The sequence below is a fragment of the Moschus berezovskii genome, chromosome 5 (genome assembly GCF_049115385.1).
Source record: "Moschus berezovskii isolate FMDL1 chromosome 5, NW_MosBer_1.0, whole genome shotgun sequence".
Classification (NCBI taxonomy): Eukaryota; Metazoa; Chordata; class Mammalia; order Artiodactyla; family Moschidae; genus Moschus; species Moschus berezovskii.
The window spans coordinates 126,352,605-126,376,488 of record NC_142464.1 but is presented as its reverse complement, the minus strand read 5'-3'; the positions used below and the strand labels follow the sequence as shown (position 1 = coordinate 126,376,488).

At 66.0% G+C, this 23,884-nt stretch overlaps 1 protein-coding gene across 6 annotated transcripts; it reads right to left on the bottom strand.

Annotated features, from left to right (window-relative positions):
- Positions 1-794: 794 nt before the first annotated feature.
- Positions 795-23,499, bottom strand: CTBP1 (C-terminal binding protein 1). 6 transcript variants are annotated; one of them, XM_055435221.2, is made up of 10 exons: positions 23,289-23,493; positions 16,066-16,257; positions 14,837-14,991; positions 6,635-6,779; positions 5,777-5,983; positions 4,105-4,319; positions 3,114-3,244; positions 2,456-2,583; positions 1,871-1,988; positions 795-1,673 (listed from the first exon to the last, which is right to left on the bottom strand). In XM_055435221.2, the coding sequence occupies exons 2-10, from the start codon at positions 16,070-16,072 to the stop codon at positions 1,487-1,489; spliced, it is 1,293 nt and encodes a 430-aa protein (XP_055291196.1). In that variant the 5' UTR covers positions 16,073-16,257; positions 23,289-23,493; the 3' UTR covers positions 795-1,486. The 6 variants fall into 6 exon arrangements, with proteins under 6 accessions (XP_055291196.1, XP_055291201.1, XP_055291198.1 ...); XM_055435226.2 differs by having other exon boundaries at positions 16,066-16,253; XM_055435223.2 differs by lacking the exon at positions 23,289-23,493 and adding an exon at positions 16,402-20,477.
- Between the last annotated feature and the right edge of the window lie 385 nt (positions 23,500-23,884).

The window sequence follows — 23,884 nt, the reverse complement described above, 5'->3', positions numbered from 1 at the left end:
AAATCAGTTTTTTTCTGCTTTTAAAGTATTTTTAAGAACTAAGGTTTGAAGCCATCTGTAATTTTCTTTGGGAAAGCTTTTTAAGTCTAATTTCTTAGAAAGTTATAGAGCAATTCAGATCTTTTACTCTGTGTTGGTTGAGCAAGTGTTCTCTGTAAATTCTCACCAGAAAGCTTTCGTCACTCTGTGATCTGACTGACATTGGTAACTGTTCAGCAACCTCCTCTTGAGTCCTGATCTGGGCTGTAGCTGTCTTATTCTCTTCCTTTACCTGAAGGTAACAATTTTACTAATTTAAAGAACCAACTGTTGAATTGCTTGATACTGTGTTTATGCTCTATTTGATTAATTCCAACTTTATTTTGTACACCCACCTATGACTTAAACCTTTAGCTTTCCTTGTTTCTAGTGAAGATACAAATAAACATGTCTTTACTCCAGCCTTTATATTATGTTCTGAAGCCGCTCCTGAGTCTCAGTCTCCTCCTGAGCCTCTGCTCCAGCAGGCCCGTTACTCCAGCTGCTGCCCTGCGTGTGTACCTTGTACTTCCACCGTGGTTCAGGACCCCCAAGAGGAAGGGGGAGGCACTGCACACAGAACAGTGAGGACCCCCAGGTTCCAGTAGGGACACAAAGGGCAAGCGGCTCCAGAAGCCAAAGGAAGCAGAGCCCAGCGTGGACCCCCCAGAGCTGCCTGTCCAGCTCCGAGGCCACCGGCGCTGGCCGGGAAGAGGACGGACTCCACCAGTGTCCCCGTGAGACAAAGCCGCTAAAACAGAGGCTGGGCGTGCCGGCTCTTTCTGGGACTTTTATTTCTTTAAAATAATTCATACAAATGGTTACGGTCACAAACATGATTTTAACCAAAATATTGCTAGCCTACCACATCAGCAGGACGGCACCGCGGGCCGGGCGCTGCACCCGCCGCCGGATGGGGGCCGCGCGCTCCCAACCCGGCTGCCTCGCGACGCCGTCTTCGTTGGAAACACAGGGTTCATGCCAAAGTTAGGAAAGACAGCCTTGGTTCTGTTTTTCTAAATTATTCTAAAAATAAGACAAGCAGGTAGAAAAAACAATGCACTGTGTGGCGTAAAAAGAAAAACGGGAAGGATTCGTTGTCCTGAGAAGTTTGCCAACTGCCTGTCTGGGGCGCTCCACACGCAGGAACCGCCGAGAGCAGCGCCGCGGCCGCCCAGGCTCCCCTGCCGACAGCTGAGCAAACACACCTGTGATGTTGCAGAGACTGGACACAGACGAGGACATTCGGGGAGAGCGAACTACTAACTTCTGCTGCTTAACGAGGACGCGGAGGACTCGGGGCGCGGCCGGCCCTCGGGGCGGGACAACTACAGTCGACGCGGGCAGCGGCGCCAGCTCTGCCCTGGCGCCCGGCCCGTCTCTGGAGACCAGGCCACCGTGGGCACCGCGCCTGCACACGCCCGTCCAGGGCTCGGCCGGCGCCCTGGCTGCAGAGCTCCGCCCCCGGCTACAACTGGTCGCTCGCGTGGTCTCTATCCGTCTCGGGCTTGACGGTTTGGCCGGGAGAAGGGGCGTGGGGCGGGTGGGAGACGGGGGGCAGGCCGTGGGACAGGGACATCGCGCTGGGGACGATGCCCTCCACGGCGGCTGGGATGCCGCTGGGCGCCACGCCCACCACGCCCGGGGGGTACCTGCTGGGGGAAGAGGCAGCGCGTGAGCCCCGGGGGCGCCCCGTCCAGCCCGCCCCGCCCCGCTCCGTGCGGCCGAGACCCAGGACGGCGAACCGGCCACCACCCCGAAGGCGAAGGCTGCCGCCCGCTCAGGGCGCGTGCCCCAGCCGCCCACGGCACAGGGCCCAGCGAGCACACGTCCGCCCGAGGGCCCCGCTTACCTGTAGGCGGCCCCGTTGAGCTCGGGGTGCACCACGGCGGGGTCCACGCTGGCCCAGTGGGTGGCGGCTGCCAGGTGATCCTTGTTGACGCAGTTCTTCAGGCTGTCGGGGATGCGGCCTGGGGAACGCAGGGGAGCGAAGGATGCCCGTGGGGGCTCTGAGGGGGACGAGGCTGCACCCGCGGGCGCACGGCCCTCGGGCAGAGCGGCCCCGCCTGTCTGGGCAGGGACCCCCAGCTTCGGGCGGGCGACCTCAGCTCACTGGTGCCTGCTCAGACTGGAGATCTCAGAGCTGACGGGCCCGCCCAGAAAGCTCGCAAGCACAGAAGACTTCCTCAAAGGTGCGGAGAAAGACACGCGAGCTGACACCCCCAGGACAGCGAAGGAGCGTCACAGACGCGACGCCAGGGGCACAAGCGTTCAGGGTCTGTGGCGCAGAGACGTCAGGCCCCGGTGGGTCTTGTCTCCTTCCGCGCCCAATCAGTGCCCGGCTCCCGGCCCCGGCCCGCCCACCCCGTGCCCCGCCCCACGGCCCTGGCCCACCGCCCACCCGGCCAGCCAACGGACGCAGCCCCGCCCCGCCCACCTGTGATGGCTCTCCGGATCTCCCTGGCCGCCTCCTCACGCATCTCGATGGAGGCCTGCTCGCTGTACCAGGCTGCATGTGGGGTGCAGATCAGGTTGGGCGCGTCCTTCAAGGGGCCCTGGCTAAAGCTGCACAGAGGTCAGAGAGATCAGAGGCTAAAGGTCAGAGCCTGACCCTGGCCAGAGCCCACCCCCACCTGTCAGATCTGCCCAGCCCCTCCCTGACCGCAGTGGCCAGGGTCTCAACTGGGGACACACCCAGCCCCCTACAGGTGACTGAGCTCTCAGACCTGGGCCCCCTGAACGCTCCAGGGATGAGGACCCCCTGGGCCCTGCTGCCCGACAGCCTCTCGGCCGCGGCGTTTACACACGGCCCCCTGGGGGCCAGCGGCCTGGGACACTTGGCAGGGGGCCCTGGTCTCAGCCCTCCCCCTCCCTCAGGTGCAGGACCCCGGGCTGTCCTGGCCCGCAAAGCTGAGCTCCCCTCCTGCTGAGACCTGGCTTGGCCCTGCAGGAAGGTCTACCCTAAGACAACCTCAAGCTGCCCAAAGGCAGGGCCAGGAGACCGTGCCACCCCCCACCAGGCCAGACACAGGCTAGTGCAGGGCATGAGCGGGGCGGGCCCCACACCGGGGGCCCCGGGAGCAGGCAGGAGGCACCTGAAGGGCTCCGACTCGTGCACGTCCAGGGCCGCGCCGCGGATCCGCCCCTCCTTCAGGGCCTGGGCCAGCGCCTTCTCGTCCACCAGGCCGCCCCGGGCGGTGTTCACCAGGAAGGCCCCTTGTCTCATCTGGGAAGGACAGACGGTGGACCTGAAGATGCCCCCTCGCTGGTACTGGGAAGGAGGCCCCCCTGCTCCAAGATGGGGCATTCCCCGTGACCCCGATTTCACCCCAAGGCAGCCCACCCCGCTGAGGGGCTCAAGCAGCTGTCCGTGGGTGCAGGGCTCTTCCCTGGTAGGCTCCTATCTGTCCAGGCCTCACTTGGTCCTCATGGATGGCATGGCCTGACCAACTCCACAACCCCCACAGGCCAGCCCAGCGCATGGGAATGGTGTCCGGCCTCACCCTCCACAGGGCTGGGGTGCTGGGGCAGACAACAGTCAGGGCTCCACGTGTGCACCCCCATGCACACACGTATATGTGACCACACGTGCGTGTGTCTGCGCACGTGTGTGCAAGTCGCTCAGCTGTGTCTGACTCTTAGCGACCCCATGGACTATAGAGTGCATGGAATTCTCCAGACCAGAATACACGAGTGGGTAGCCTTTCCCTTCTCCAGGGGATCTTTCCAACCCAGGGACCAGGTCTCCCGCACTGCAGGCGGCTTCTTTACCAGCTGAGCCACCAGGGAAGCCCAACCACACATGCGTGTGCGTGTGTACACGTGTGGACAGACACAAACACAAACCGCTTAGAAACAGGTACACACACATCCGTACAACCGTGTGCACACACGTGGAGGGCCACTGTCATCCAAACTTGCCCACACCCGGGTGTGTGCACTGCACGTGCTCACAACACAGAGGCCTGAGTACACAGTCGTTTGAAAGGCCCGGGACCCAGGAGGGGCCGGTGCGGGCTTAGGCCGGCCCCGCCCTGCTCCCCCGCCCCCGGCGGACCCGCCCCGCCCCGCCCCGCGGGCGCAGACCTGCTTGACGGTGAAGTCGTTGATGAGGTGGTGGTTGTGCTCGTTGAGGCCGCAGTGCAGGGTCACGCAGTCGCTGTGGAAGAGCAGGTCCTGCAGCGTGCTGACCCGCTGCAGCCCCAGCGCCCGCTCCGTGCCATCCGCCAGGTAGGGGTCATAGAAGAGCACATTGAAGCCGAAGGCCTTGGCCCGCAGTGCCACCGCCTGACCCACGCGCCCTGGGGGGAGACGGGCGTCACCCCGGGTGCCTGCCCCCAAAGGCCAGGCAGTGGGCGCGTGGGGAACGAGGTTACACGGAGAAGGGCCAGGGCCCCGGGAGCACGGGCACCCAGCAGTCCAGCGGACCTGCCACAGGTGGCACTGCGGCGGCTGGAGCAGCCACTCGTTCTGCGGACAGGCGATGCAGGCCAGGGGCCCCCGCTCAGCCACTTCACTGCGACACCCGGCTCCTCAACCCCAGGGAAGCCCAAAAAGAACCTCCATTTTTTACAAACAAAAGTGCAAAGTGGAATTGTGTATGCGACAGCTGCCACTGCACAGCTCTTGGGTCCCCAGGAGCCGCACACAGAGCCTCAGCGTGGAGCCACCACGGCTGCGACCCTGGCCTCTGCAAATGACACAGGTAGCAAGATCCGTGCTTCAGCTCACGCCGCCGGGGCCACCACTCTGCTTTCAGGCCGAGGGAACCGGGGCACAGGCTCTGGGGGTCTTGAGACGGGCGCGGGGAGGGCCGGAGCAGACAGCCAGGGCCGTGGTCCCCAGGGCGGGCCTGACGGCCTCCAAGGACGACCAGGAGCTGGTTAGGATGCAGCCTCCAGGGCCTGCCCACCCCGTGGTTTCTGCACCAACACTGCCTACTCGAGATGTGGCCCCAAACCCACCTGCCAGGGACACTCAGCCACCCCACCCTCCCGCACCCCTTCCTCCTCCTCCATCACACTGAGCGGCCCCACCGGCTCCACCCTGGCTGGTTCCGGGCACAGGGGCCCCGTTACTGGGTGTAGGGTGCTCACGTGGCTATGGGGCTCTGACCAGCCCTGGTGTCTGTAAGCAGTCCAGCAGGAGAGCAAGTCACATCAGGAGTGGGACATTCCCACGTCCTCAGACGTCCGTGGTCCTCACCTGAGCTAACGCAACTGTCTCTCTGCCCTGCAGCTCCCCACTGCTGCACAGGGGGGGCCTCTGCCGTGGAGAACCCTGGGGATCACCGACGGGGGCGCAAGAGCTACACCCCAGGCAGGGTAGGCTCCTCTGTCCATACTCGCCCTCCCCTGCTTCCGCAACCCCCAAGGCCCGACCTCATTTCCTCTGCCCCCAGCACGTCTCTGCTCCCTGGTTTGCTACCTGAGCCCAGGGCGCTGGCCTGCAAGGCACAAGAGCAAGCAAGGGGGACAGCAAGCAGCCTCCCTCCACCCTGGACAGGACTCAGGGCAGCAGCCTCACCGCCACCTGACAGCCCTGAGCATTTGGCAGGTTGAGCGGGCACGCATGACCCCGCCCATGGGGCACGTGACCCTGAGGGCACTTAACACCAGGGTGGGCGTGGGGCTCTGCCTGCTGTTCCTGGGGCAGCTAAGAGACCCGGGCACCCAGTGCTGCTCCCTGCTGGACAGCCCTCCCAGGTGGTGGCGGGCCTCTCCGTCCACAGGCGCGGGTAGGGCGCAGGCCCTCGCACCTAGCCCGATGACGCCCAGCGTCTCCCCGCGGATCCTGGCGGCTCCGGAGGCCACCTCCCGGATCTGCTCGACGCTCTGGACACGTGTGCCCTCCCGCAGCGCCTGGTGCAGCCACGTGGTCCTGCGGTACAGGTTGAGGATGTGACACATGGTGGAGTCGGCAGTCTCCTCCACGGATGCGGCCGGCACGTTGCAGACGGCGATGCCTGGAGACGCGAGACACACGGGGCGGTCACTGGGATGGTCTCGGGCATCACCTGGGACACGTCCTGGCCTGGAGGCCAGGAGATCAAGGCAGGTTACCTGCCCCTGCCCTGGACCACCGACCACTGGACCTTCCTGGAACGGGTCTCAGCCAGGCCACTGCTCCCCAAGCAGCAGCCTCCCCGCCCCTCAGCACAAGGGAGGACGGGGTGTGGGGGGTGCACGGGAGACTGAGCGAGAAGAGCTGGAGACCCCGTCAGACTCGGAAACAAGGCGGCGCCCAGCAGAGACCAGGCCCCGTCAGACTCGGAAACAAGGCGGCGCCCAAGAGACCAGGCCCTGCGGGGCTGTGGAGGGGAGGGCCACCCGGCACAGCCAGACGTCCCTGGAAGGACACAGCCCCAGCTGGTGAAATTGAGAGGCAGACACGAGGCCCAGGGACACCCTGGCTCGGAAAGCAACCGGCCTGCCAGGCGACAGTGGGGTGGACACCGCGTGGGGACAGGAGATGGCAGGGTGGATGCTGCCCAGGGACAGGTGACGGCGGGATGGACACTCTGTGGGGACAGATGACGGCGGGATGGACACTCTGTGGGGATAGGAGACAGCAGGTCAACAGGCAGGGCTGCAGGGGAGGGTCCCGAGCGGCCTACCTAGGTCCCCGGCCGACTTGATGTCGATGTTGTCGAAGCCGCTGCCGATGCGCACAATTATCCGCAGGGCCTTGAACTTCTCCAGGTCCTCCCTGGTCAGCGTGATGGTGTGGTACATAAGTGCACCCACAGCCTCGTTCAGGACCTGCAGCGAGGGGAGCGTGGTGACCGGTGCTGCCCCGAGCAGCCTGCACCTCCGTGGGCACAGCAGGCTGTCTGGGTGGGAGGCCGCCGGGTCCCCATGTGAGCACCTGCCATGACCCGAGGGTGACGGCCACCCAGCAGACACGCCTAGGACACCTGCCGGTTGACAGAGGGGACGGGGCTCGCCTGGCTGGCACAGGGAGGTGGGGAGGGGCTGCCCTCTCCCTGGGCACCACACCCTACAACAGACGGAAAACGCAGGCACTGGGAGGACCCGAGGCCCCCAGAATCCCTGATGGGGAGGGGGGCCACGCTGCCATGCACGCACTGCTCCCGGAAGAGGAGCTGCCGCGGGGCAGTGCACACGAGTCCCCAGGCGGTGAAGACGCAGTAATGAGCACGGCACCCTTTCACACCGGGAGGGGCGGACGTGGCCACCCCTCACTGTCGCCATGTGGGCTACTCCCCTCGGAAGGGTCGGGGAGTGGCTGCAACCCGAGGCCTCCGTCCTGCGCACCGCAAAACTTGGGGGTGGCCTCCCCCGGCACCGCACTGAGAGACATCAAGAGCAGGCACAGGTTTTACATGCGCTCGGCCAAGAGGCTGGCCTGGCCAGTGCGGACCCCGCGAGGGGCCTGACAGCTCGGTCTCTGCCCCACCCACGGAGGCTCAGGACGCTTGCAGGGACGGGGTGCGCGTGTCTCAGTGGGGCCACCCCAGGTGAAACCCATGTGAGCAGGTAGCTGCCAGGGTCTCCTAAGAGCCTGGCGCACAGACCTCCCCACCGCGGGGTCTGCTCGCGCTGCGCCCCACGCAAGGCCCCTACCTGCGCACGTGCACGGCCCCGCCCACCCCACCACTGGCTGAACCCACATTCTGCCAGCGCCAGGCCACCAGCAAGTCGTGCCCAGCTGGGGCTTGGGGCCACAGCCCAGGGCCAGGAACGAGGGTACGCTCCGGATGTGCTCGGAACAGCCAGGGACCTATGAGCTCCATCTCTGGACCCAAGGGTGGGGCCCTGGAGCTGGGCCACCTGAACCCAAGGCATCATGAACTCCAGGACCTGCTGCAGCCGGGGGCCCAGTTTATCCCTCCCGAACAGGCCGGTATAATCAACGACATCTCAGGCCACGGGGAGCCCGCGGGACCTGTTGGCTGCCCTCCCCTCTCCCGACAGAGCGTCCCGCGCTGACCCGGGGTCCCCCAGGGGGCGGAGGCTGCTGGACTCCCAAGGCCGCACGGGGCTGAGGCAGCAGCTGGCCCGCGGCGAATGCGACCGTGGGGTGCGGGCGCTGAGGGGAACCCTGGGCAGGAGCCAGCAGCCTCTCAGGCAGCCAACGGCCCCAGGCACACCTCCTACGATCACAGGGCCTCCGATGGAGCCAGACGCAGGGTCCCCCCGAATGCAGTTTCAAGGCTGGCGTGGCTTGCCTTCTCGTCCTACTGGCTGAGGGGGCCCAGAGGACACACCACAGGGGAAGAAAGGTCCGGGGCAGAGATGGCCATCAGCAGGGCAGAGGGCCCGGGGCCTGGTCCTACAGGAGCGGACAGGTGCCGCCAGCCTGGCTCGGGCCCTCCCTGCTCAGAGGACCCAGGGATCCCAGTCCCCGGTGCATGAATGGGCCAGCCGCCCCGGCCTCCTGGGAGGGGGTCAGACGCAAGTATCACGCAGGTGAGGATGGCGTGAGGCAGTGGCGGGCATCAGAGGCAGAGGGATCACGGGGGCACGCGGGGTGGGCAGGGGCACAGGGCAGGGCACATGGCCGGGGTGGGGTGGGTGGCGAGGGGCAGGCTCAGCCGGCAGGTTCCCGGGAAGGCCCCTCCGGCTGCCCCGCGCTGTGTGGCTGGGGCTGTGAGGAGGCCCCCAGGGCTGGGGCGGGCTGCGTGTAGACAGAGGTCAGCGCCCACTGCAGGCGAGCGCTGGAACCGGAGAGCTGGACACATGGCGGCCAGCATCGGGAGGGGAGGCCCTGCGTGAAGCCTGCTCTGGCCTGGACAGCGGGACACACGTGGCCCTCGGCTGAGACAGGGGTGTGTATCAGGGGGTGGGCTGAGGCAAGCGGGATGGGAAGGGGTCCTCGAGCTTCCTGGGCCGTGAGGCAGCAGGCATGGCCTGGGGCTGCCTGGACAGTTCTGAAGCTGGGAGGCTGTGCGGCTCGCAGTGTGTCTGCTGGGCTCTGGGAGATGACGGGGTTCCCCACAAGCCTCTTCCAGCTCTGGTCCTGCTGCTACCACCCCGGGCACGTCCGCCCATCAGCACCACCCACCCAGCACCTGGAGATCCCAACCTCACGTGTGCTGTGTGAGGCGCACGCCGGTGGGTGCTGTGACTTTAGCTTTAACTTTAGACAGCATATTAAAAAGCATAGACATTAGTTTGCTGACAAAGGTGCTATGGTTTTTCCAGTGGTCATGTATGAACGCGAGAGCTGGACTATAAAGAAAGCTGAGCTCCAAAGAATTGATGCTTTTGAACTGCAGTGTTGGAGAAGACTCTTGAGAGTTCCTTGGACTGTAAGATCCAACCAGTCCATCCTAAAGGAGATCAGTCCTGAATATTCACTGTAAGGACTGATGCTGAAGCTGAAACTGCAACACTTTGGCCACCTGATGCGAAGAGCTGACTCACTAGAAAAGACCCCGATGCTGGGAAAGACTGAAGGCAGGAGACGGGGGCGACAGAGGATGAGATGGCTGGATGGCATCACCGACTGGATGGACATGAGTCTGACTAAACTCAGTGATCGACAGGGAGGCCTGGCGTGCTGCAGTCCATGGGGTCGCAGAGTTGGACACGACTGAGCGGCTGAGCTGACTGGTCTGAATTCCTGGTGCCGCTCACCCACACACAGTTCTGGGCAAATAGCTGTTCCCACGCCTGGTCCTTTTTCTACCGAGCATCCCTGGAACCAGTACTAGGTGCAGCCCCTCCAAGGGGAGCCCCACGGTGCACCCACGGCAGGGCCGCTGCACCGTGCCAGACCCTGTGCCCCACTCCTGCTGGATCCTCGCGACCCTTTTCCTGGTTGCAAAATGGTCACAGCACCCCTGGGATGCCATCGACCTCCACCTGCAGTGTGACCAGCTTGTCATGACTCAATGTTATCAAATCCACAGGGGCTAACAGGCCTGCCTGGCCAGGCACTGGGAGCAGCGGGGCCTGAGGGGTGCTCACCGGGCACCAGCCCAGAGGTGGGCCAGGGCATGGCTGGGGGTGGGGCACCTCCTCACCTCGAAGCTTACCATGCATCTCACACGCACACACAGACTCACACGCACACACACACAGACACGCACAAATACACACATGCACACACAGACATGCACGCATGCACACACACAGACACGCACGAATACACACATGCACACACAGACACGCAGACACATGCAGAAACGCACACACGTGTACACAAGCGCACACAGACGCCTGCACACAGTTTGCCTGCATACAGACAAACTCTCAGCGAGGCCCAGGGCTGACATTCCCAGATGGCCCCAGGGGTTTCCGGACGATGGCCCAGGTGGTAGGACGGTGGGCTGAAGACTGCAGCCCAGATCCTTAGGGGCCTGCCGAAGCACTGCCACTTGGGCACACGGGGGCCCGGCTGTCTGTGAGCCCCGGGGTGGGGACGGGTCACCGGCTCCTGCAGGCCCGCGCGCTCTCCGCTGGGACTGTGGCCCCTGCCCACTGAGGGGCCTGTTTGCTGCTAACCCCCATCGCCCCCCTCCTTCCCTGCTCCACGCGATTTGCTCTGTGGGGAGGCCGCCAGACGGCCTCACAGCCGGACGGGTCACCGGCTCCTGCGGGCCCACGCGCTCTCCGCTGGGACTGTGGCCCCTGCCCACTGAGGGGCCCGTTTGCTGCTAACCTCCATCGCCCCCTCCTTCCCTGCTCCACGCGACCTGCTCTGTGGGGAGGCCCTCCCCTGCTCCAAGCGACCTGCTCTGTGGGGCCCGTTTGCTGCTAACCCCATCGCCCCCCCCTCCCTGCTCCACGGGACCTGCTCTGCGGGGGGCCCTTCCCTGCTCCACGCGACCTGCTCTGCGGGGAGGCCCTCCCCTGCTCCACGCGACCTGCTCTGCGGGGGGGCCCTTCCCTGCTCCACGCGATCTGCTCTGTGGGGCCCATTTGCTGCTAACCCCATCGCCCCCCGCTCCCTGCTCCACGCGACCTGCTCTGCGGGGGGGCCTCACAGCCAGACGGCCCTCCTCTCCACACGTGGCCTGCAGAGCTGCCACACGTGGCTTGTTGGGGGCGGGGGCGGCCCCTGCGGACACACCTCACTCTCCCGGGTGTGGCGCGTGCACAGGGCGCTGACCAGCGTCCCTCAGGCCCCCCGAGTGGGGCCCCCACTGGCACAACGTGCTCTGAGTTTCCCTGCGCTTCATGCCTGCCTCGGCACGTCCCTGCTGGGACTTCGCTGACCACGTCCCCGCTGGAGCCCTGTGACCCTTCCCTGAGCGTGCCCGTCTTTCCCAGCTGACCCGGCCCTCGACAGGACCCCAGGCCTCCCCCTTCCACGGCCACCTCCACTTTGGGGGGACCGACTTTCCCCCAAGAGCTTCAGAGGGAGCGGCCAAGGGGTGAGTCGCCCCCTCAGGGTCTGAGAGCTGGGGAGCGGGGAGCAATCCCAGCTGAAACCCTTCTCCCAGGAGCTGTGCACCCGCCTGGGGCCACTCTGACTCTCGTCCCCCACCCTGGCACCCCCATGTCTGAGCCCTGAACCAGGGCCTCCGGGGCCCCTGACACTTGTCCTGGGCTCATGGCAGAAGCATGGGAGCCTCCACTCAGCTCTGAAGTTTCTCTCATGCTGTGGTGAAAACGTCCAACATCCAACCAGCTATGAAGACAAGCTGCTGTTTCCCCAGTGCCTGCAGCCAGGTGGTCTAGGGACCATGTCAGCCCCACAGCCTTCGGGGTCCTGGACTTCTGTCTGGCTGCCCCACTGTTCCCAGGCTCCCTGTAGCTTCCCCTCAAGGTCTGGGTGGCTGCCCAGGCTCCAGCCATCACATCTGGTTGCCGCTGGGCTGTGCTCAACTCCTTGCGGCACCTGGACTGTAGCCCGCCAGGCTCCTCTGTCCACGGGACCTCCCGGACAAGAGTAATGGAGTGGGTGGCCGCTCCTTCTCCAGGGGGTCTTCCCACCCAGGCATCCAACCAGCGCTCCTGCGGCGCCATTGTGGCACCCAGGCCGGCCGAGAAAAAGGACAGCTCTGCAGACACAGGCTGCAGCGCCCCCGGTAGGACTGGGTCACCCGGGCACCCCTAGCTCAAAGTGGGGGTGGACGCGGGCGCCCCTGAGGGCGGCTGCACTGGCGCCCAGCGCCCCGGGGAGCCTGCGTCCCCCCATGTCATTCGTCACCTCCACCTTCCCTCTGGGCCTCCCAGGACTATGTCTTCCAAGCTTCCTGCTGAAACTTAAATTTTTCGCTCCTGCATTTAATTTCCGAGCTCCTCAGCTCTCCTGGGGCTCCTTTCTCGCTGTGTCCTGTGCAGTGTACAGTCAGGCATCCCTCCGGCCCAAGGACACCAGTCACATGGTCCCTACGTCTCTTCTGTCTGAAGCAGAAGGTTCTGTTCCCCGGACACTTCTGCCTCTTCGCTAACAGGTGAGGCCTTGGCATGGCTCCCGTGGGTTTCAGGATGTAGAGGGCCGGTTGCGGGGGTTGCTGCCTGCCTGGAGGGGCAGGGGGTGGGCAGAGCTCGCTGCAGAGCCAAGGGCCCTGCCCCTGCCCAGGGGTCTACTGAGTAGCTTATTTGGATTTTACAGTAACTGGCTGAAATAGTTTTGTTAACTAACAATTTTAGAAGACACGTTTTATGTTAGTTTTCCAATTCATTGGCAAAACTTGTTTTAATGTTGCTTAAATTCTAATCTCTTTAATTGGGTGACCCCCTTTTGGCCGTGCCGGGTCTCTGCTGCTGCGTGTGGGCTTTCTCTGCTGGCAGCAAACGGGCTGCTCTCCAAGTGTGGTGCATGGGCTCCAGGGCACGTGGAACCTTCCCGAACCAGGGGCTGAACCTGTGTCCCCCGTATTGGCAGGCAGATCTTTACCACTGAACCACCAGGGAAGACCTCCTTATGATTTTTAAAAACTTCTACCTGTATTGTCTCTTTTTTCTCTACTGGTTTTTCTAAACATATCTTTTCAGTTTGAAACAGTGTAAGACACAGGAACCTGCCCACGGATCACATTCTGTCGGAGGAGCCGCCACAGGACTGCCATCGCCACAGAGAAACGCCCTCCCGTCAGCATGTGAACCTGGCACCTCAGCCTCCTGGGCACGGAGATGGGCCAGGGTGATGACTGGCTGCCCCTGCCGCCCGAGGCCACAGCCCGGCTTGCTCTTCCTTCTCCTGGCCGAGAAGGCGCCACGGGCCCGGGCCCCGGGCTGAGGGCGGCTGGGCTCCCTCTGGTTCCAGCCACAAGACATGAAGCCGCTGGGGGCTCTCGGGCAGGTCAGTGTGGATGTGGGGCTTGCTTCTCGAGGAGAAATACTGGCCGTGGGCCCGCCGGGTGGGCGGCCCAAGCCTGCTCAGCTCAGGGGCCCACCCACCTGAGCTCCGGGGGGCTGCTGCCCTTCTCTCACCTGCTGTCCGCCCCCCTCCATCAGCTCTGGGCTTTGCCTCGTCAGCTCTGCTCTCCACCCTGGGTCCCTGAGGTTCCCGCAGGAAGCTGGCTCCCACCTCAGGCCCTCACCGGCACCGCCTTCCCACCCACGGCTGCCCAGGTGGCCGGCGAGTCTGCTCTGCTCTCTCACGTCGGCGCCGCTGTTTCAGCTCCAGCTCTTCCCGACACCTCTTCTGCTCTCGGCTCTTCCTGAGCCCCGGGCCCGGCCCCCACGCCGTGGCTGTGGCAGCAGCCAGCCCGCTGGCCGTGCAGGGCGTCTCGCGACTGTCTCTGCTTTCGCTCAGTTTGTTTCGTAAGTCGCTTAGTTGTGTCTGCTGTGCACTGCAGCCTCTGTCCATGGGGTTCTCCAGGCAAGAATACTGGAGTGGGCAGCCTTTCCCTTCGCCAGGGCTCCTGCTGACGCAGGGATTAAACCCGTGTCTCTGGCAGGCGGATTCGTAACCACTAATGCCATCTGGGAAGCCCAGAAAGTGAACGTGATAGTCGCTCAAGTCGTGTCTGACTCTGCGACCATATGGACTGTAGCCCACCAGGCTCCTCTGTCCATGGCGTTCTCCAGACAAGAATACTGGAGTAGGTTGCCATTCCTTTCTCCGGGGGATCTTCCTGACCCAGGGATCGAACCTGGGCCTCCTGCGCTGCAGGCGGACTCTTCACTGTCTGAGCCACAGGGACGCCCTCGCCCCGTTTCTCCTCCCTGACGGCCCAGCTACCTTCATCTGCGTGCTGGGCGTTGCACTAGCCCGTGATCTGCACGATGACTTGGGGCCCAGGCTGACAGCCGCTCCCCACAGAGAACCATCCTCTTCCTCCTGCCAGCATCCCAGGACAGGGCGGGGTCCTCGATCATCCACATTCAAGGCTGTGGGCAGTCCAGGCCAGATGTGGAAACGTGAGGGTGGGTCTGGTTCCAGCTCAGCCCAGAGCAGGCCCAGCCCAGAGCAGGTTCCATGCTCGCTGGCCCACGAGGTGCCAAAGCTGCCCAGCCTTTCAGCCGCCACTCCCAGCCCAACAGTTGTCCCGGCCTGGCCATTGCCTCAGTTCACCCTGCAGCATCCGGGCCTCTCCCAACCCTGTGGGCTTTCCAAAATGCCGAGGTTTTATAAACCTTTGTCCAGCTTCCTCAAATGATTCGGGAAAGGTGGTTCTGAAGTCTGATCAGCTGTGACTACAGACAGAAACCAGGTTAACACACGCCCGTCCCGGGGAGCCTGGAGCTTCCAGGATCGAGTCATGAGAGCTGCAGCCCCACGGCACAGGATCGGGCGTCCCGGCAGCCAGCACCGCTGCAATCAGTGCAAGCTGGGTGGGGGCACAGCGCCCCCCTTGCCAGCACCGACCACCGCAGCGGAGTCCCAGGTGCCGCTTTCTGGGGAAGACTGCTTACAGCAGAGACGTCCCTGTGCCCCCTGCCCGCCCGTGTACCTTCTCGTGGATCTCCTGCGTGGACTGCGCGTCACAGAAGGCCACGGTGGCCACATCCTTCAGGATGGGCATCTCCACCGTGCAGTCCCGGCCGTCCAGCAGCGCCACCAGGGGCCGGGGGTGCATGGGCCCGTTCATGATCGGAGGTCGAACGCCTGCAACGACAGGGCCAGACGCTCAGCTCCTGCTGGGACCTCAGCCCACCCGCCACGGACCTCGCGCAGCCCACCCTGAGGACTTCCAGCTCTGTGCGTCCAGCCCCCGGGGTCTTTGTCAAAAATAAACTAAAAACCGGGGCGGTTGCTACAGCTCACTGCCATCCGAGGGGCTGCTGACGGCAGTGATGCCCTGCCAAGAATCAGGGCCTTGGGGACACGGAGCCCCAGGCCCCCTGCACTGCAGCCGTTGTCAGACACGCAGGCCGGAACGTGGGGGGCTCGCGGGAGCGCCTCACATTTCTCTCTTAGACCAGGCTGCAGCATTGCTGCCCCAAACCCGACAGGAAACCAGCCGGCTGCAGCCGGGACAACCTCTGCCCGCAGGTCTGACGAGCAGGAAACAGCACAGGCAGCAGAGCGTTAAGATGCGGGTAGGCAGCCTGAGCCCCTCACCTCCCGAAACGAGACCGGGAAGGGCTGTCAGAAACTCCCTCCTTCCGCCTGACGCCCAGGCAGACACGCGAGGTGGCCGCTTCCACGGCCCGTGTCGGACCCCGACCCTGTGCCCCCAGCAGAGTGCCAGGCCTCTCCGTCCGCGGGGGACACAGTCACCGCCGCCCTGGTCTCTCCAGCTACCCCAGGAGAACAGAGCGTCTCACGCGGGAACAGCACCCATGTCGGCGTGGCACATGCCCACCCTCAGCCGCACTCAGCTTCACCTTCGCAGAGCCCGACGCCTGCAGCCCGAGCACTACGCCCTCAGGTCCAGGGCCTCTTAGCCAGAGGGTGCTCGCGGAGCCTTGAGTGAACCAGCCGGCGGGGCACACAGATGGGAGCCTCGCCAGACACCGACCAGGGGGCCAGCAGTGACCCCCAGCCACAGCAAGGAGGTCCGGAGAAGCCTGCTCCCTCCTGCGGCCTGGCTGGCACCTCCCCCAGGACCCTCACCAGAAGCAAAGCCCAGGGCCAAGGTGAGGGCCCCTGGGGCATCCCTCACCTGACCCCACGCACTCGGGGACCGAGGCGGCTCCTCCTCCTCGGGCAGCCTCGCGTTCCCGAGCCCAAACCAACCTGCCATGTCTCAGTATGGGCGCGGCTCCCACGACCATGAATTCAACTGTTCAAAGCGGCTATCTTCAGAATCCCCGGCAGAACCGCGGCCTGTCACTGCGTCCTCATCCCACGGCTTTAATTGTCTCGAACCAAAGCTCCCAGGCGCCTGTCCACGGTGACCACCGAAGCCCGCGCCGGGTCAAAGTCTGACTAAAAATTAAACACAAGAGACACGTTAAGCGCCACCGAGGGCTGACTGGACGCCCGAGCCTGGGCCCCCGCGTCCTCCGGGCAGGACCTGGTGTGGGGGTGACTGGCCAGGCCACGGACAGGACTCAGAGGCTAGAGGCTCACCCCAAAGGTCGCATCCACATGCCCGGGACCCCCCAGACGTCACCCTGTGCGTGAGCTGGGAGGGGTGGAGAGTGGGCGGCTCTGGGAACAGGTCTGTGGCCAGTTCTGGAAACTTCTGTCTCATGGGACCCATCGCTTCCTGGGCCTGGCATGGGGCAAGCAGACTGGGCTTCCACGGAGATTGCTGGGGAGAGGCCCCCGGGATGCAAACCCCGACCTGGACACCCCCTCACAGGCCCGGAGGTAGGGGCTCCCCAGGCTAGTGGGCACGTTGGTTCCCTTGGGCAGCATCCTGTGGCCAGGGCTAGATTTAGGGGTGGTCTTCCCCAAACAGCTCCAGGGGGTAGGACGACCCTGGACAGTGGCCGGGCCGTGAGGGGCCCACACGCCGGCCACACGCCATCACAGACGCAGGCTGAGAATCGGGGGCGGGGGGTAAGCGCTGACTGCCCAGCCCCCACCCTGAGCGCCTGGTTCACCGTCTTGGGGTGAGGCCACCCCTAGCACGGGGCGGACCGTGGGCGCCTGCTATGGGGCAGGGGCCCCCACAAGGCCCAGGTGCCCTGTCCCCCTCACAGCGGCCGCCAGGAAAAGGGCCTGTGTCCACAGAGAGCGCCAAGCGGGCCTCCTTCTCACGCTACCCTGGGCTGCACAGCTGTGTCGGGCTGCAGGAGGCCAGTCCCACAGACTCCTGGGCCCCGTGGACAGTGACGTCCAGAGGCCCCCGCCCCAACTCCCATCTGTGCACAGCCCTTCCGAGGGCAGGGTGACCCAGCCACGACCCACACCGTGGGTGTGCCCGAGTCCTTCCTGATCCGGCCCCTCCCAAGAAGTCCTGCCAGCAAAGCTGGCTCAGGCCACGAACCCAGGACATGGGCCAGGGGCAGCCCACTTCCAACAGCTCCTCTGTTGGCAGGCTGCTCCCCTCCGGGCCCACCACCCGACGGGCAGCCAGCACCCAAGTCAGTCCCATCACCAGCTCCCATGTGGCCTAGGAGTAACCCCCACGTGCCGTGTGGGTTGAAGCCCCCCTCCAGCATCTGGGTCCTGCTTGGCACCTGCCACATGCCCACGAGCGGCGGTCATGGCACCTTGGGCCCCAGTCCCGTCCCCGCAGCGTGGACAGCAGCCCTGTCGTGAAAGGACTCGGTGCCCCAGAGCCATGCTACCTTAGCCTGAAACACACGCTGGGTTCCCCTCATACAGAGCAGCTGTGCTCCTCTCTGAAACCACAAAACACGGGAAATCGATGTTCCTATGGCACAAACAGTGATGCTCCTCTGCCTTAACTTCACTTCATGAAAAATGTCCTCCAGTCCTCCATCAGCCGTCAGACAGCAGGTGTCCCCCAACACCGCAGACACAGCCCCAGGACAGGACGCCACCCCACCGAGCTGCAGCAACCTCACTGAACCCCCCAGGCCCCAGGCCTCAGCCTCTCAGGAGGCGCTCGGGGACAGTGATGGGCAGGGGGTGCCCAGCCAGGCAGCAAGCCGGCCGCCAGGGACGCTGGCCCCCCTTGGGGTATCCCTGGCTCAGCACAACTGCCTTGGGGCCCCAGTTTCACACCCAGTGACATATCACAACCAGGGGTGGGGGGTGTTCTGCTGGCTGTGATAGCCCCATGGCCCACCCCTGTGCCCCGACGGGCAGGGCCAGGAGAGGGCACTCAGCCAGCCCAGACTGCAGGGGCAGCAGGGGGCAGGCCACAGCAGTCACCTCTGCGCGGCGGAGTGGGCCAGCCTGTGTGCTGCCCTCTGTCATGGAGACCCGTGTGTGCAGGTGATGGGACTCCAGAGGGGTTACAGCTGGCCTTCTGGCAGGCTTCCCCAGCCTCCTCCCTAAACCCCAGAGAAACCAGGAAGTGGGTGGGGGGTGCCCGATGGGCCTACGTGGTCACTCATGGGCCCCCAGTCACCAGCACCCTGCCTGCCTAGGGCTGGGCTCCACCCCTCAAGCAAGGCCCCATACCGTGCCCTCCCGGCCCTGGTAGGGCAGCTGGGACCCTGGGCTCTCGTGCCCACTGCCGGCCCACCTGCCGTGAAAACGGCCTCAAAAGGAAGCCCTGCCGCGCCGTGCAGCGTGAAGGGGCCAGCACATCCCTCCCTGTGGGGTAGGGGGTGCCCACCCACTGTGGGCCTGGGGGCTCGGGCGCCAATCTGGACAGGTGGAGGGCCCCAGTCAGAGCTCAGGCCCAACGCAGACTGGAGGCACCCTCTGGCGAGCACCGCAGATGGACCACGCGAGTCTGCTCTGTGCCGGTCCCAGGACCCTGTGGGCAGGACGGCAGGGTCCAGCGGCTAAGACTTGGAGATTCAACCGTCCAATCGTGCTGGAGATAACGCAAGACCACAGTAGAAAGAAACTTCCAGGCTAGCACTGGGCAAACTCGTGGGGTGAAAACGCTAAGCCCCACCTGGTTTCTAGAAACAGGCAAACAGCAGCCCGTAAGTGACCTCACTGCTGAGGATACCCACAGGAGAACCCAACATGGGGCCGCAGGGACAGGCTGGGGGGTCGCGGTCACGTCCGGGGGGACCAACAGTTAGCCTCAGGGCCCCCCGTGCCACCCTGCCCTGCGCACCCCACCAGGTGCCTCCCAGCCTCCTGGGAAACGGCGCCCCTTTAAGAAGGGTGGAGAACGCCTGCAGGGACCGAGGCCCATGTCCAGCAGGCACGGCCCCACGGTGGCATCCAGACACATCCCATGCCCCCTGTGAGTGCAGGGCTGTCCTGCTGGGCCCCTGACCCCACCGTGACTGGACGAGTCTCAGGGGCTCCTGCCCTCAGACCCACCTGTCTCAAGGGAGCCACGGGGGTCTGCACCCCTCCCCCCAGGGGAGCAGGGGTGGGAGTGACACAGGGAGAGGGGTCGTGGCCAGAGGTCCCTCACCCTGCAGATTCCAGACACACCTGCCCCTCACCCTCTCCAGAAACTGGGCCCTGTCTGGAGGCGACGCATGGCTGGCTCCTTGCAAAGAAACTCTGGGGACAGAGGTGATGGGGATACCCCCTGCCCCCTGGGTGACTCCAGTGACTGTGGGGAGGGCCCGTCTGGGGGGCAGGTGGCTGAAAGCCAGGGCACCTGCCAGGGCAGAGGCTCCATCCCCTTAGCAGTGGGGCAGCAAGGAGCAGGTAGGTCACCTCATGATAGCCCCGGGTTCCCAGGTACCACATGCCGTCCTGGTCAGCCGCAGACCCAGGGCCCTGGGCACAGGGGCCCGGCCCCTCCCCCTCCCTCCCTGCACCTGCTGACCCCACGGAGGTGCTGTGGGCGCTCAGGGTCGGTGTGCCCGGGGTGGGGTGCAGGGAGACAGGCACACCTGCTGGGGGAGGGGCCGCACGTGCTGGGCTGCAGCCCCCGCTAGACTCCACTTTCCTTTTCCTCCCAGTCTCACCCCCACCAGCCTCCCTGGTCCCTTCCTGCCCTCTCTGGTTTTGCTTAGGGATGGACATGGGTGCCAGTGGACCTTTGGGGCCCTGAGACCAGGACACAGGCTGTGCCAGGCTAGGTTCTGGGGGCAGCTGGTGAGCACATGGGGAAGCAAGGACGTCTGATGACCAGCCTAATGCGGAAGCTGCACTGGCCCCATGGTAGAGGACAGGCGCCATGGGCAGCGTGGCCACGGGAGCCAGGAGCCGATCACGGGGGGCAGTGCCCAGCGTGCACGCCTGCATCCAGCGCCACGGTGAGGGGCAGGGGACGCAGCGGCCGGTGAGAGAGGAAGCCCCTCTGAGAGCTGGACATGCCCCTGAGCTCCCCTGGCTCCCAGGCTGGGAGAGGGCGATGACTGGACCTGTGGAGCCGAGGCGGACGTCCATGCTGGCCGCTGCCTAGCTTGGGGCCAACAGGACAGAGGGCACTGTTGAGAGCCCAGCAGGCAGCCGCCTCAACACCCCTCCTAGATCCGGAGACAGGTAGATGATGCCCCAGAGCAACACACCACACAGCAGCACGAGGGGATGGAAGGGACCAGAGGGGACGGCAGGGGACTCGGGCTGCGACTTGACAGCCACGCTGAGGGGCGATGCCGACAGCAGGGAGCTGCACCGTCTCGCGCTCACTGCTGCCTGGTTCCACACATGAGGTGCGTGGCCCCGCCCCACCCCAGCCACCACGCACCTGAGCCACGTCCTCGGGCACAGCTCCCCAGGGTGTAGCTGTTCTAGGAGGGACCGGGCTACGGCTGGCAGACTCTGGAGTCACCAGAGTCGCTGAGCCCCCAGACTGATCACAGCATGTCCCTGCATCTGCAGGACGCCCAGGGTTTCTGAGAAGCCGGCCCTAGGCCTCACTGCACCCACAGCACCGGGTCAGGGGCACGGGCTGGCTCACGCCTGTTGGTGCAGTGCTACCGAGCATCGCAAAGTGAACATACACCCAGAGCTCAGCACGAAACAGCCTCTGCTTTCTTTCCAGCCCCAGGAACTGCCTTCTCAAACTCAAGCTCCAAACTCTGCAGCCACGAACAGGGTCCCCGGCCCCACGTCCAGTCCTCCAGCCAACTCCCTGGCCCCGCGCCCCCCCACACTCCACCAGGCCTCCAGCCTGCACACTGCAGCTCCCTGGTCACCGCAATCCCACGCACACGCCTCAGCAGCAGGAAACGCGCGCATCGCTGCCCCTGGTACCTCCCCATCCTCCTCTACGAAGCCAGCTCATCGGTCAGGACGTGCCCTTTGGCTGACCACCAGTCACAGCTCTGACACACCGAGGACCCCTGCCCACCCCTGTGTCACTCTGAAGAGCAGGCAGCAGCCACGCCTTGTCCAGCTCACCCCTGCCCCCAGCACAGCCATCTGAGCAGGGGTCTGGCCACACTGACAGGGTGGGTCTGGCTGTGGTGGATGCTGAGCCCCTGCAGCCAAGGCCAGGGGTCTCCCAGGGCACGCAGGTGCTTCACAGCACCTGCAGCAGGCCCACCCACTGCAGTGTCAACTCCTCAGAAACCGAAAGGCGCCCCGCACACGTGCCAGACAAAGCCGTGACGAGAGGCGTGAGCTTGTCACGAAGAGTCTTCCCCACGCGAGTTCATCTCTTACACCGTCTTCACTCGTGCCCACTGTGTGCACGCGTCCTGCTACCTTCATGATGCTCAGAGTCCCAGCAAGAACTTCGTCCACATCAAAGAACACAGAGGGAGCAGGTTCACTGTGATGCAAACTGTGACTCCACAGGTCACCTGCCTGCCTTCCAGAGAGAGTCTGCACAGAGACCCTGGCCCTGAGCCTTGCCCCCTGCCCCCCAGGGCCTAGCACCCTCCCCGGCCCGCCCCTCCATCTGACAGGTGACATCCGCTCAGTCACGTGACCCCACTTCTCACGCTCCATCCCCACTCTACAGCCATGACACACAGAGCACAAGGAGTCCACGACCATGCACCGGTCAGGGGCTCAGCCCGGGTTCCCTGAGGGCCAGGCCTGGGCTCTTGCCTGCTGCGGCCACTCGTCCAGAGGCTCAGGGATGCTGCCCCATGCAAGAATTGACAGGAGACGCTAACCCACAGAGCACCCCAAGCATCCACACTGCTGGAGACAAGCTTTCTCTTGAGTACCTGTGTCTACAGACATACATTTGAGACTTGGCCGGGGAGAGCGGGGGGGGGGGGGGCGGTCCTGAAGAGGGAGAAGGTGCCCCCATGGGATAGCACCTGCACACCCGACTCTGGACCCCTCATGTGCGACCCAACTGTCTAGTCGTGCAGAGAAGAGAGAGGAGTGGTATCACTCCTCGGGGCGGACTCGGAAGAAAACCAATCCCATCGCACGCCCCGACAGCGAGCCTGTCCTAACCAACCACAGAGAAGAGCGTCACCGGCAAGAAGGCTGCCCGCCGGGCTCCCGGCTTCAGAAGCTGCCCGCCGCGGGCCGCCTTCCCGCAAGCCCAGGGCCGGGGCCCCTCCGCGGAGGGCGGGCCCGGACCCACGGCCGCCCCTGCGCCCACAGACCGCGGAGCCCGGGGCCCGGCCCGGCCTGCGGGCTCCGGGGGGCAGGGCGGGAGGCCGCGGGCGGCAGCCCCGCCGCGAAGGCGCCCCGGCCGGGGGAGCTGGGCCTGCTCGGGGGGAGCGACAGGCGGACACGGCCCGGCCCGACGCTGGCGCGGCGCGGCGGCCAGCAGGGCAGCACGGCGGGCCGCCCCCGGCGCAGGCTCGGGGCGCGGCCGGGCACGGAGAGCGCCTGCTCCCCGCGCTTGGCAAAGCGAGGCGGGGACCGGGTGAGGCGGCCGCGGCCACGGCCGTCCGGGCACGCGGGCCGCGGCGGGTGTCTCCTCCGCCGGGGCCGGCACGGCGCGCCCCGCCGCCGCGTCGCCTCACACGTCCCGACAGCCGGCCCGCAGCGCGCAGGGGCGCAAGCCCCGGAAGGCCCGGTCCCCGCGGACGAGGGACCACCGGCGCGCCCGGCCTCCCTGCGGGGCCCCGCCGGCAGGGCCCCGCCAGCCGGGACGCAGGGCGGACAGGCCCGCGGCGCCCCCGCCTCGGGCGCGGAGTCCCGGCCGCGACGGCCCGGAGCGCCCCGCACCCCTTTGTGTCACCTGCGCGCGCGGGCGGGGCGGCGGCGCACGCGCACTCGCGCACAGCAGCCCGCGCACGCGCGCGGCGCCCCCCGCGGCCCTGACGCCGGCCCCGCCCCCGGACGCCGGCGCGCACACGCACGCAGCAGCACGCGCACCGCGGCCCCCGCGGGCGAGGGGGGGCGGCGCACTCGCACGCAGCGGCCCGCGCCTGCGCACGGCGCCCCCCGCGGCCCCGCCCCCTGGCCCCCGGCGCGCGGACGCCGGCGCGCACGCGCACTCGCACACAAAGCCGGCGCCCGCGCCCGCCCCGCCCGCCCCCGCGGCCCCGCCCCGCCCCGCCCCCGCGGCCGGAAATGCGCGCGCGCGGCCTTACCGAGCGGCAGGCCCTTGTTGAGCAAGTGCGAGCTGCCCATGGAAAGGCGCGGGCGGCCGCGGGCCCCGACCAGTCCGGCGCGCTCCGCCGCGAGCCCGGCGCGTGGCGCGGCCTGGGCGCCGTCCGCCGCTCCGCCCGCTCGCCTGCGCCCGGGCGCCGCCGTGCCGAGCCGCCGCGCCGCGCCAGCAGCCGCTCCACCGGGCGGGGACAGGGCGCGCGCGCGGGCGGGGCTTCCGGCGCGGCGGCCTCCTGTTTCCCGGCGCGGGCGCCGCGCAGACCACGCGGGCGGCTGCAGGCCGCGCCCGCCCGCCTCGCCCGCCCCCGGGCCCGGCTCCCCGCCCCGCCCCGCCGGCCGCACCTGCCGGGCGCCCCGCGGGCCCCGCGCGCTCACGCCGCGCCCCCCGGCCTGCAGCCCGCTGAGCCCCGCGTGCTCCCATCCCGCACCCGCGCGCCGGCCGCCGAGCGAGCGGCGCCTGCCAACCGGCGTCTTGCGGGTCCTTTGGGCTCCTTGCGGCCACGAGGTCGAGGGAGGCAGCGGCGCCGCCCCCGCAGGGTTCCTCTGAGATAACCGGCCCCTGTGCTTAAGATCCGGGGAC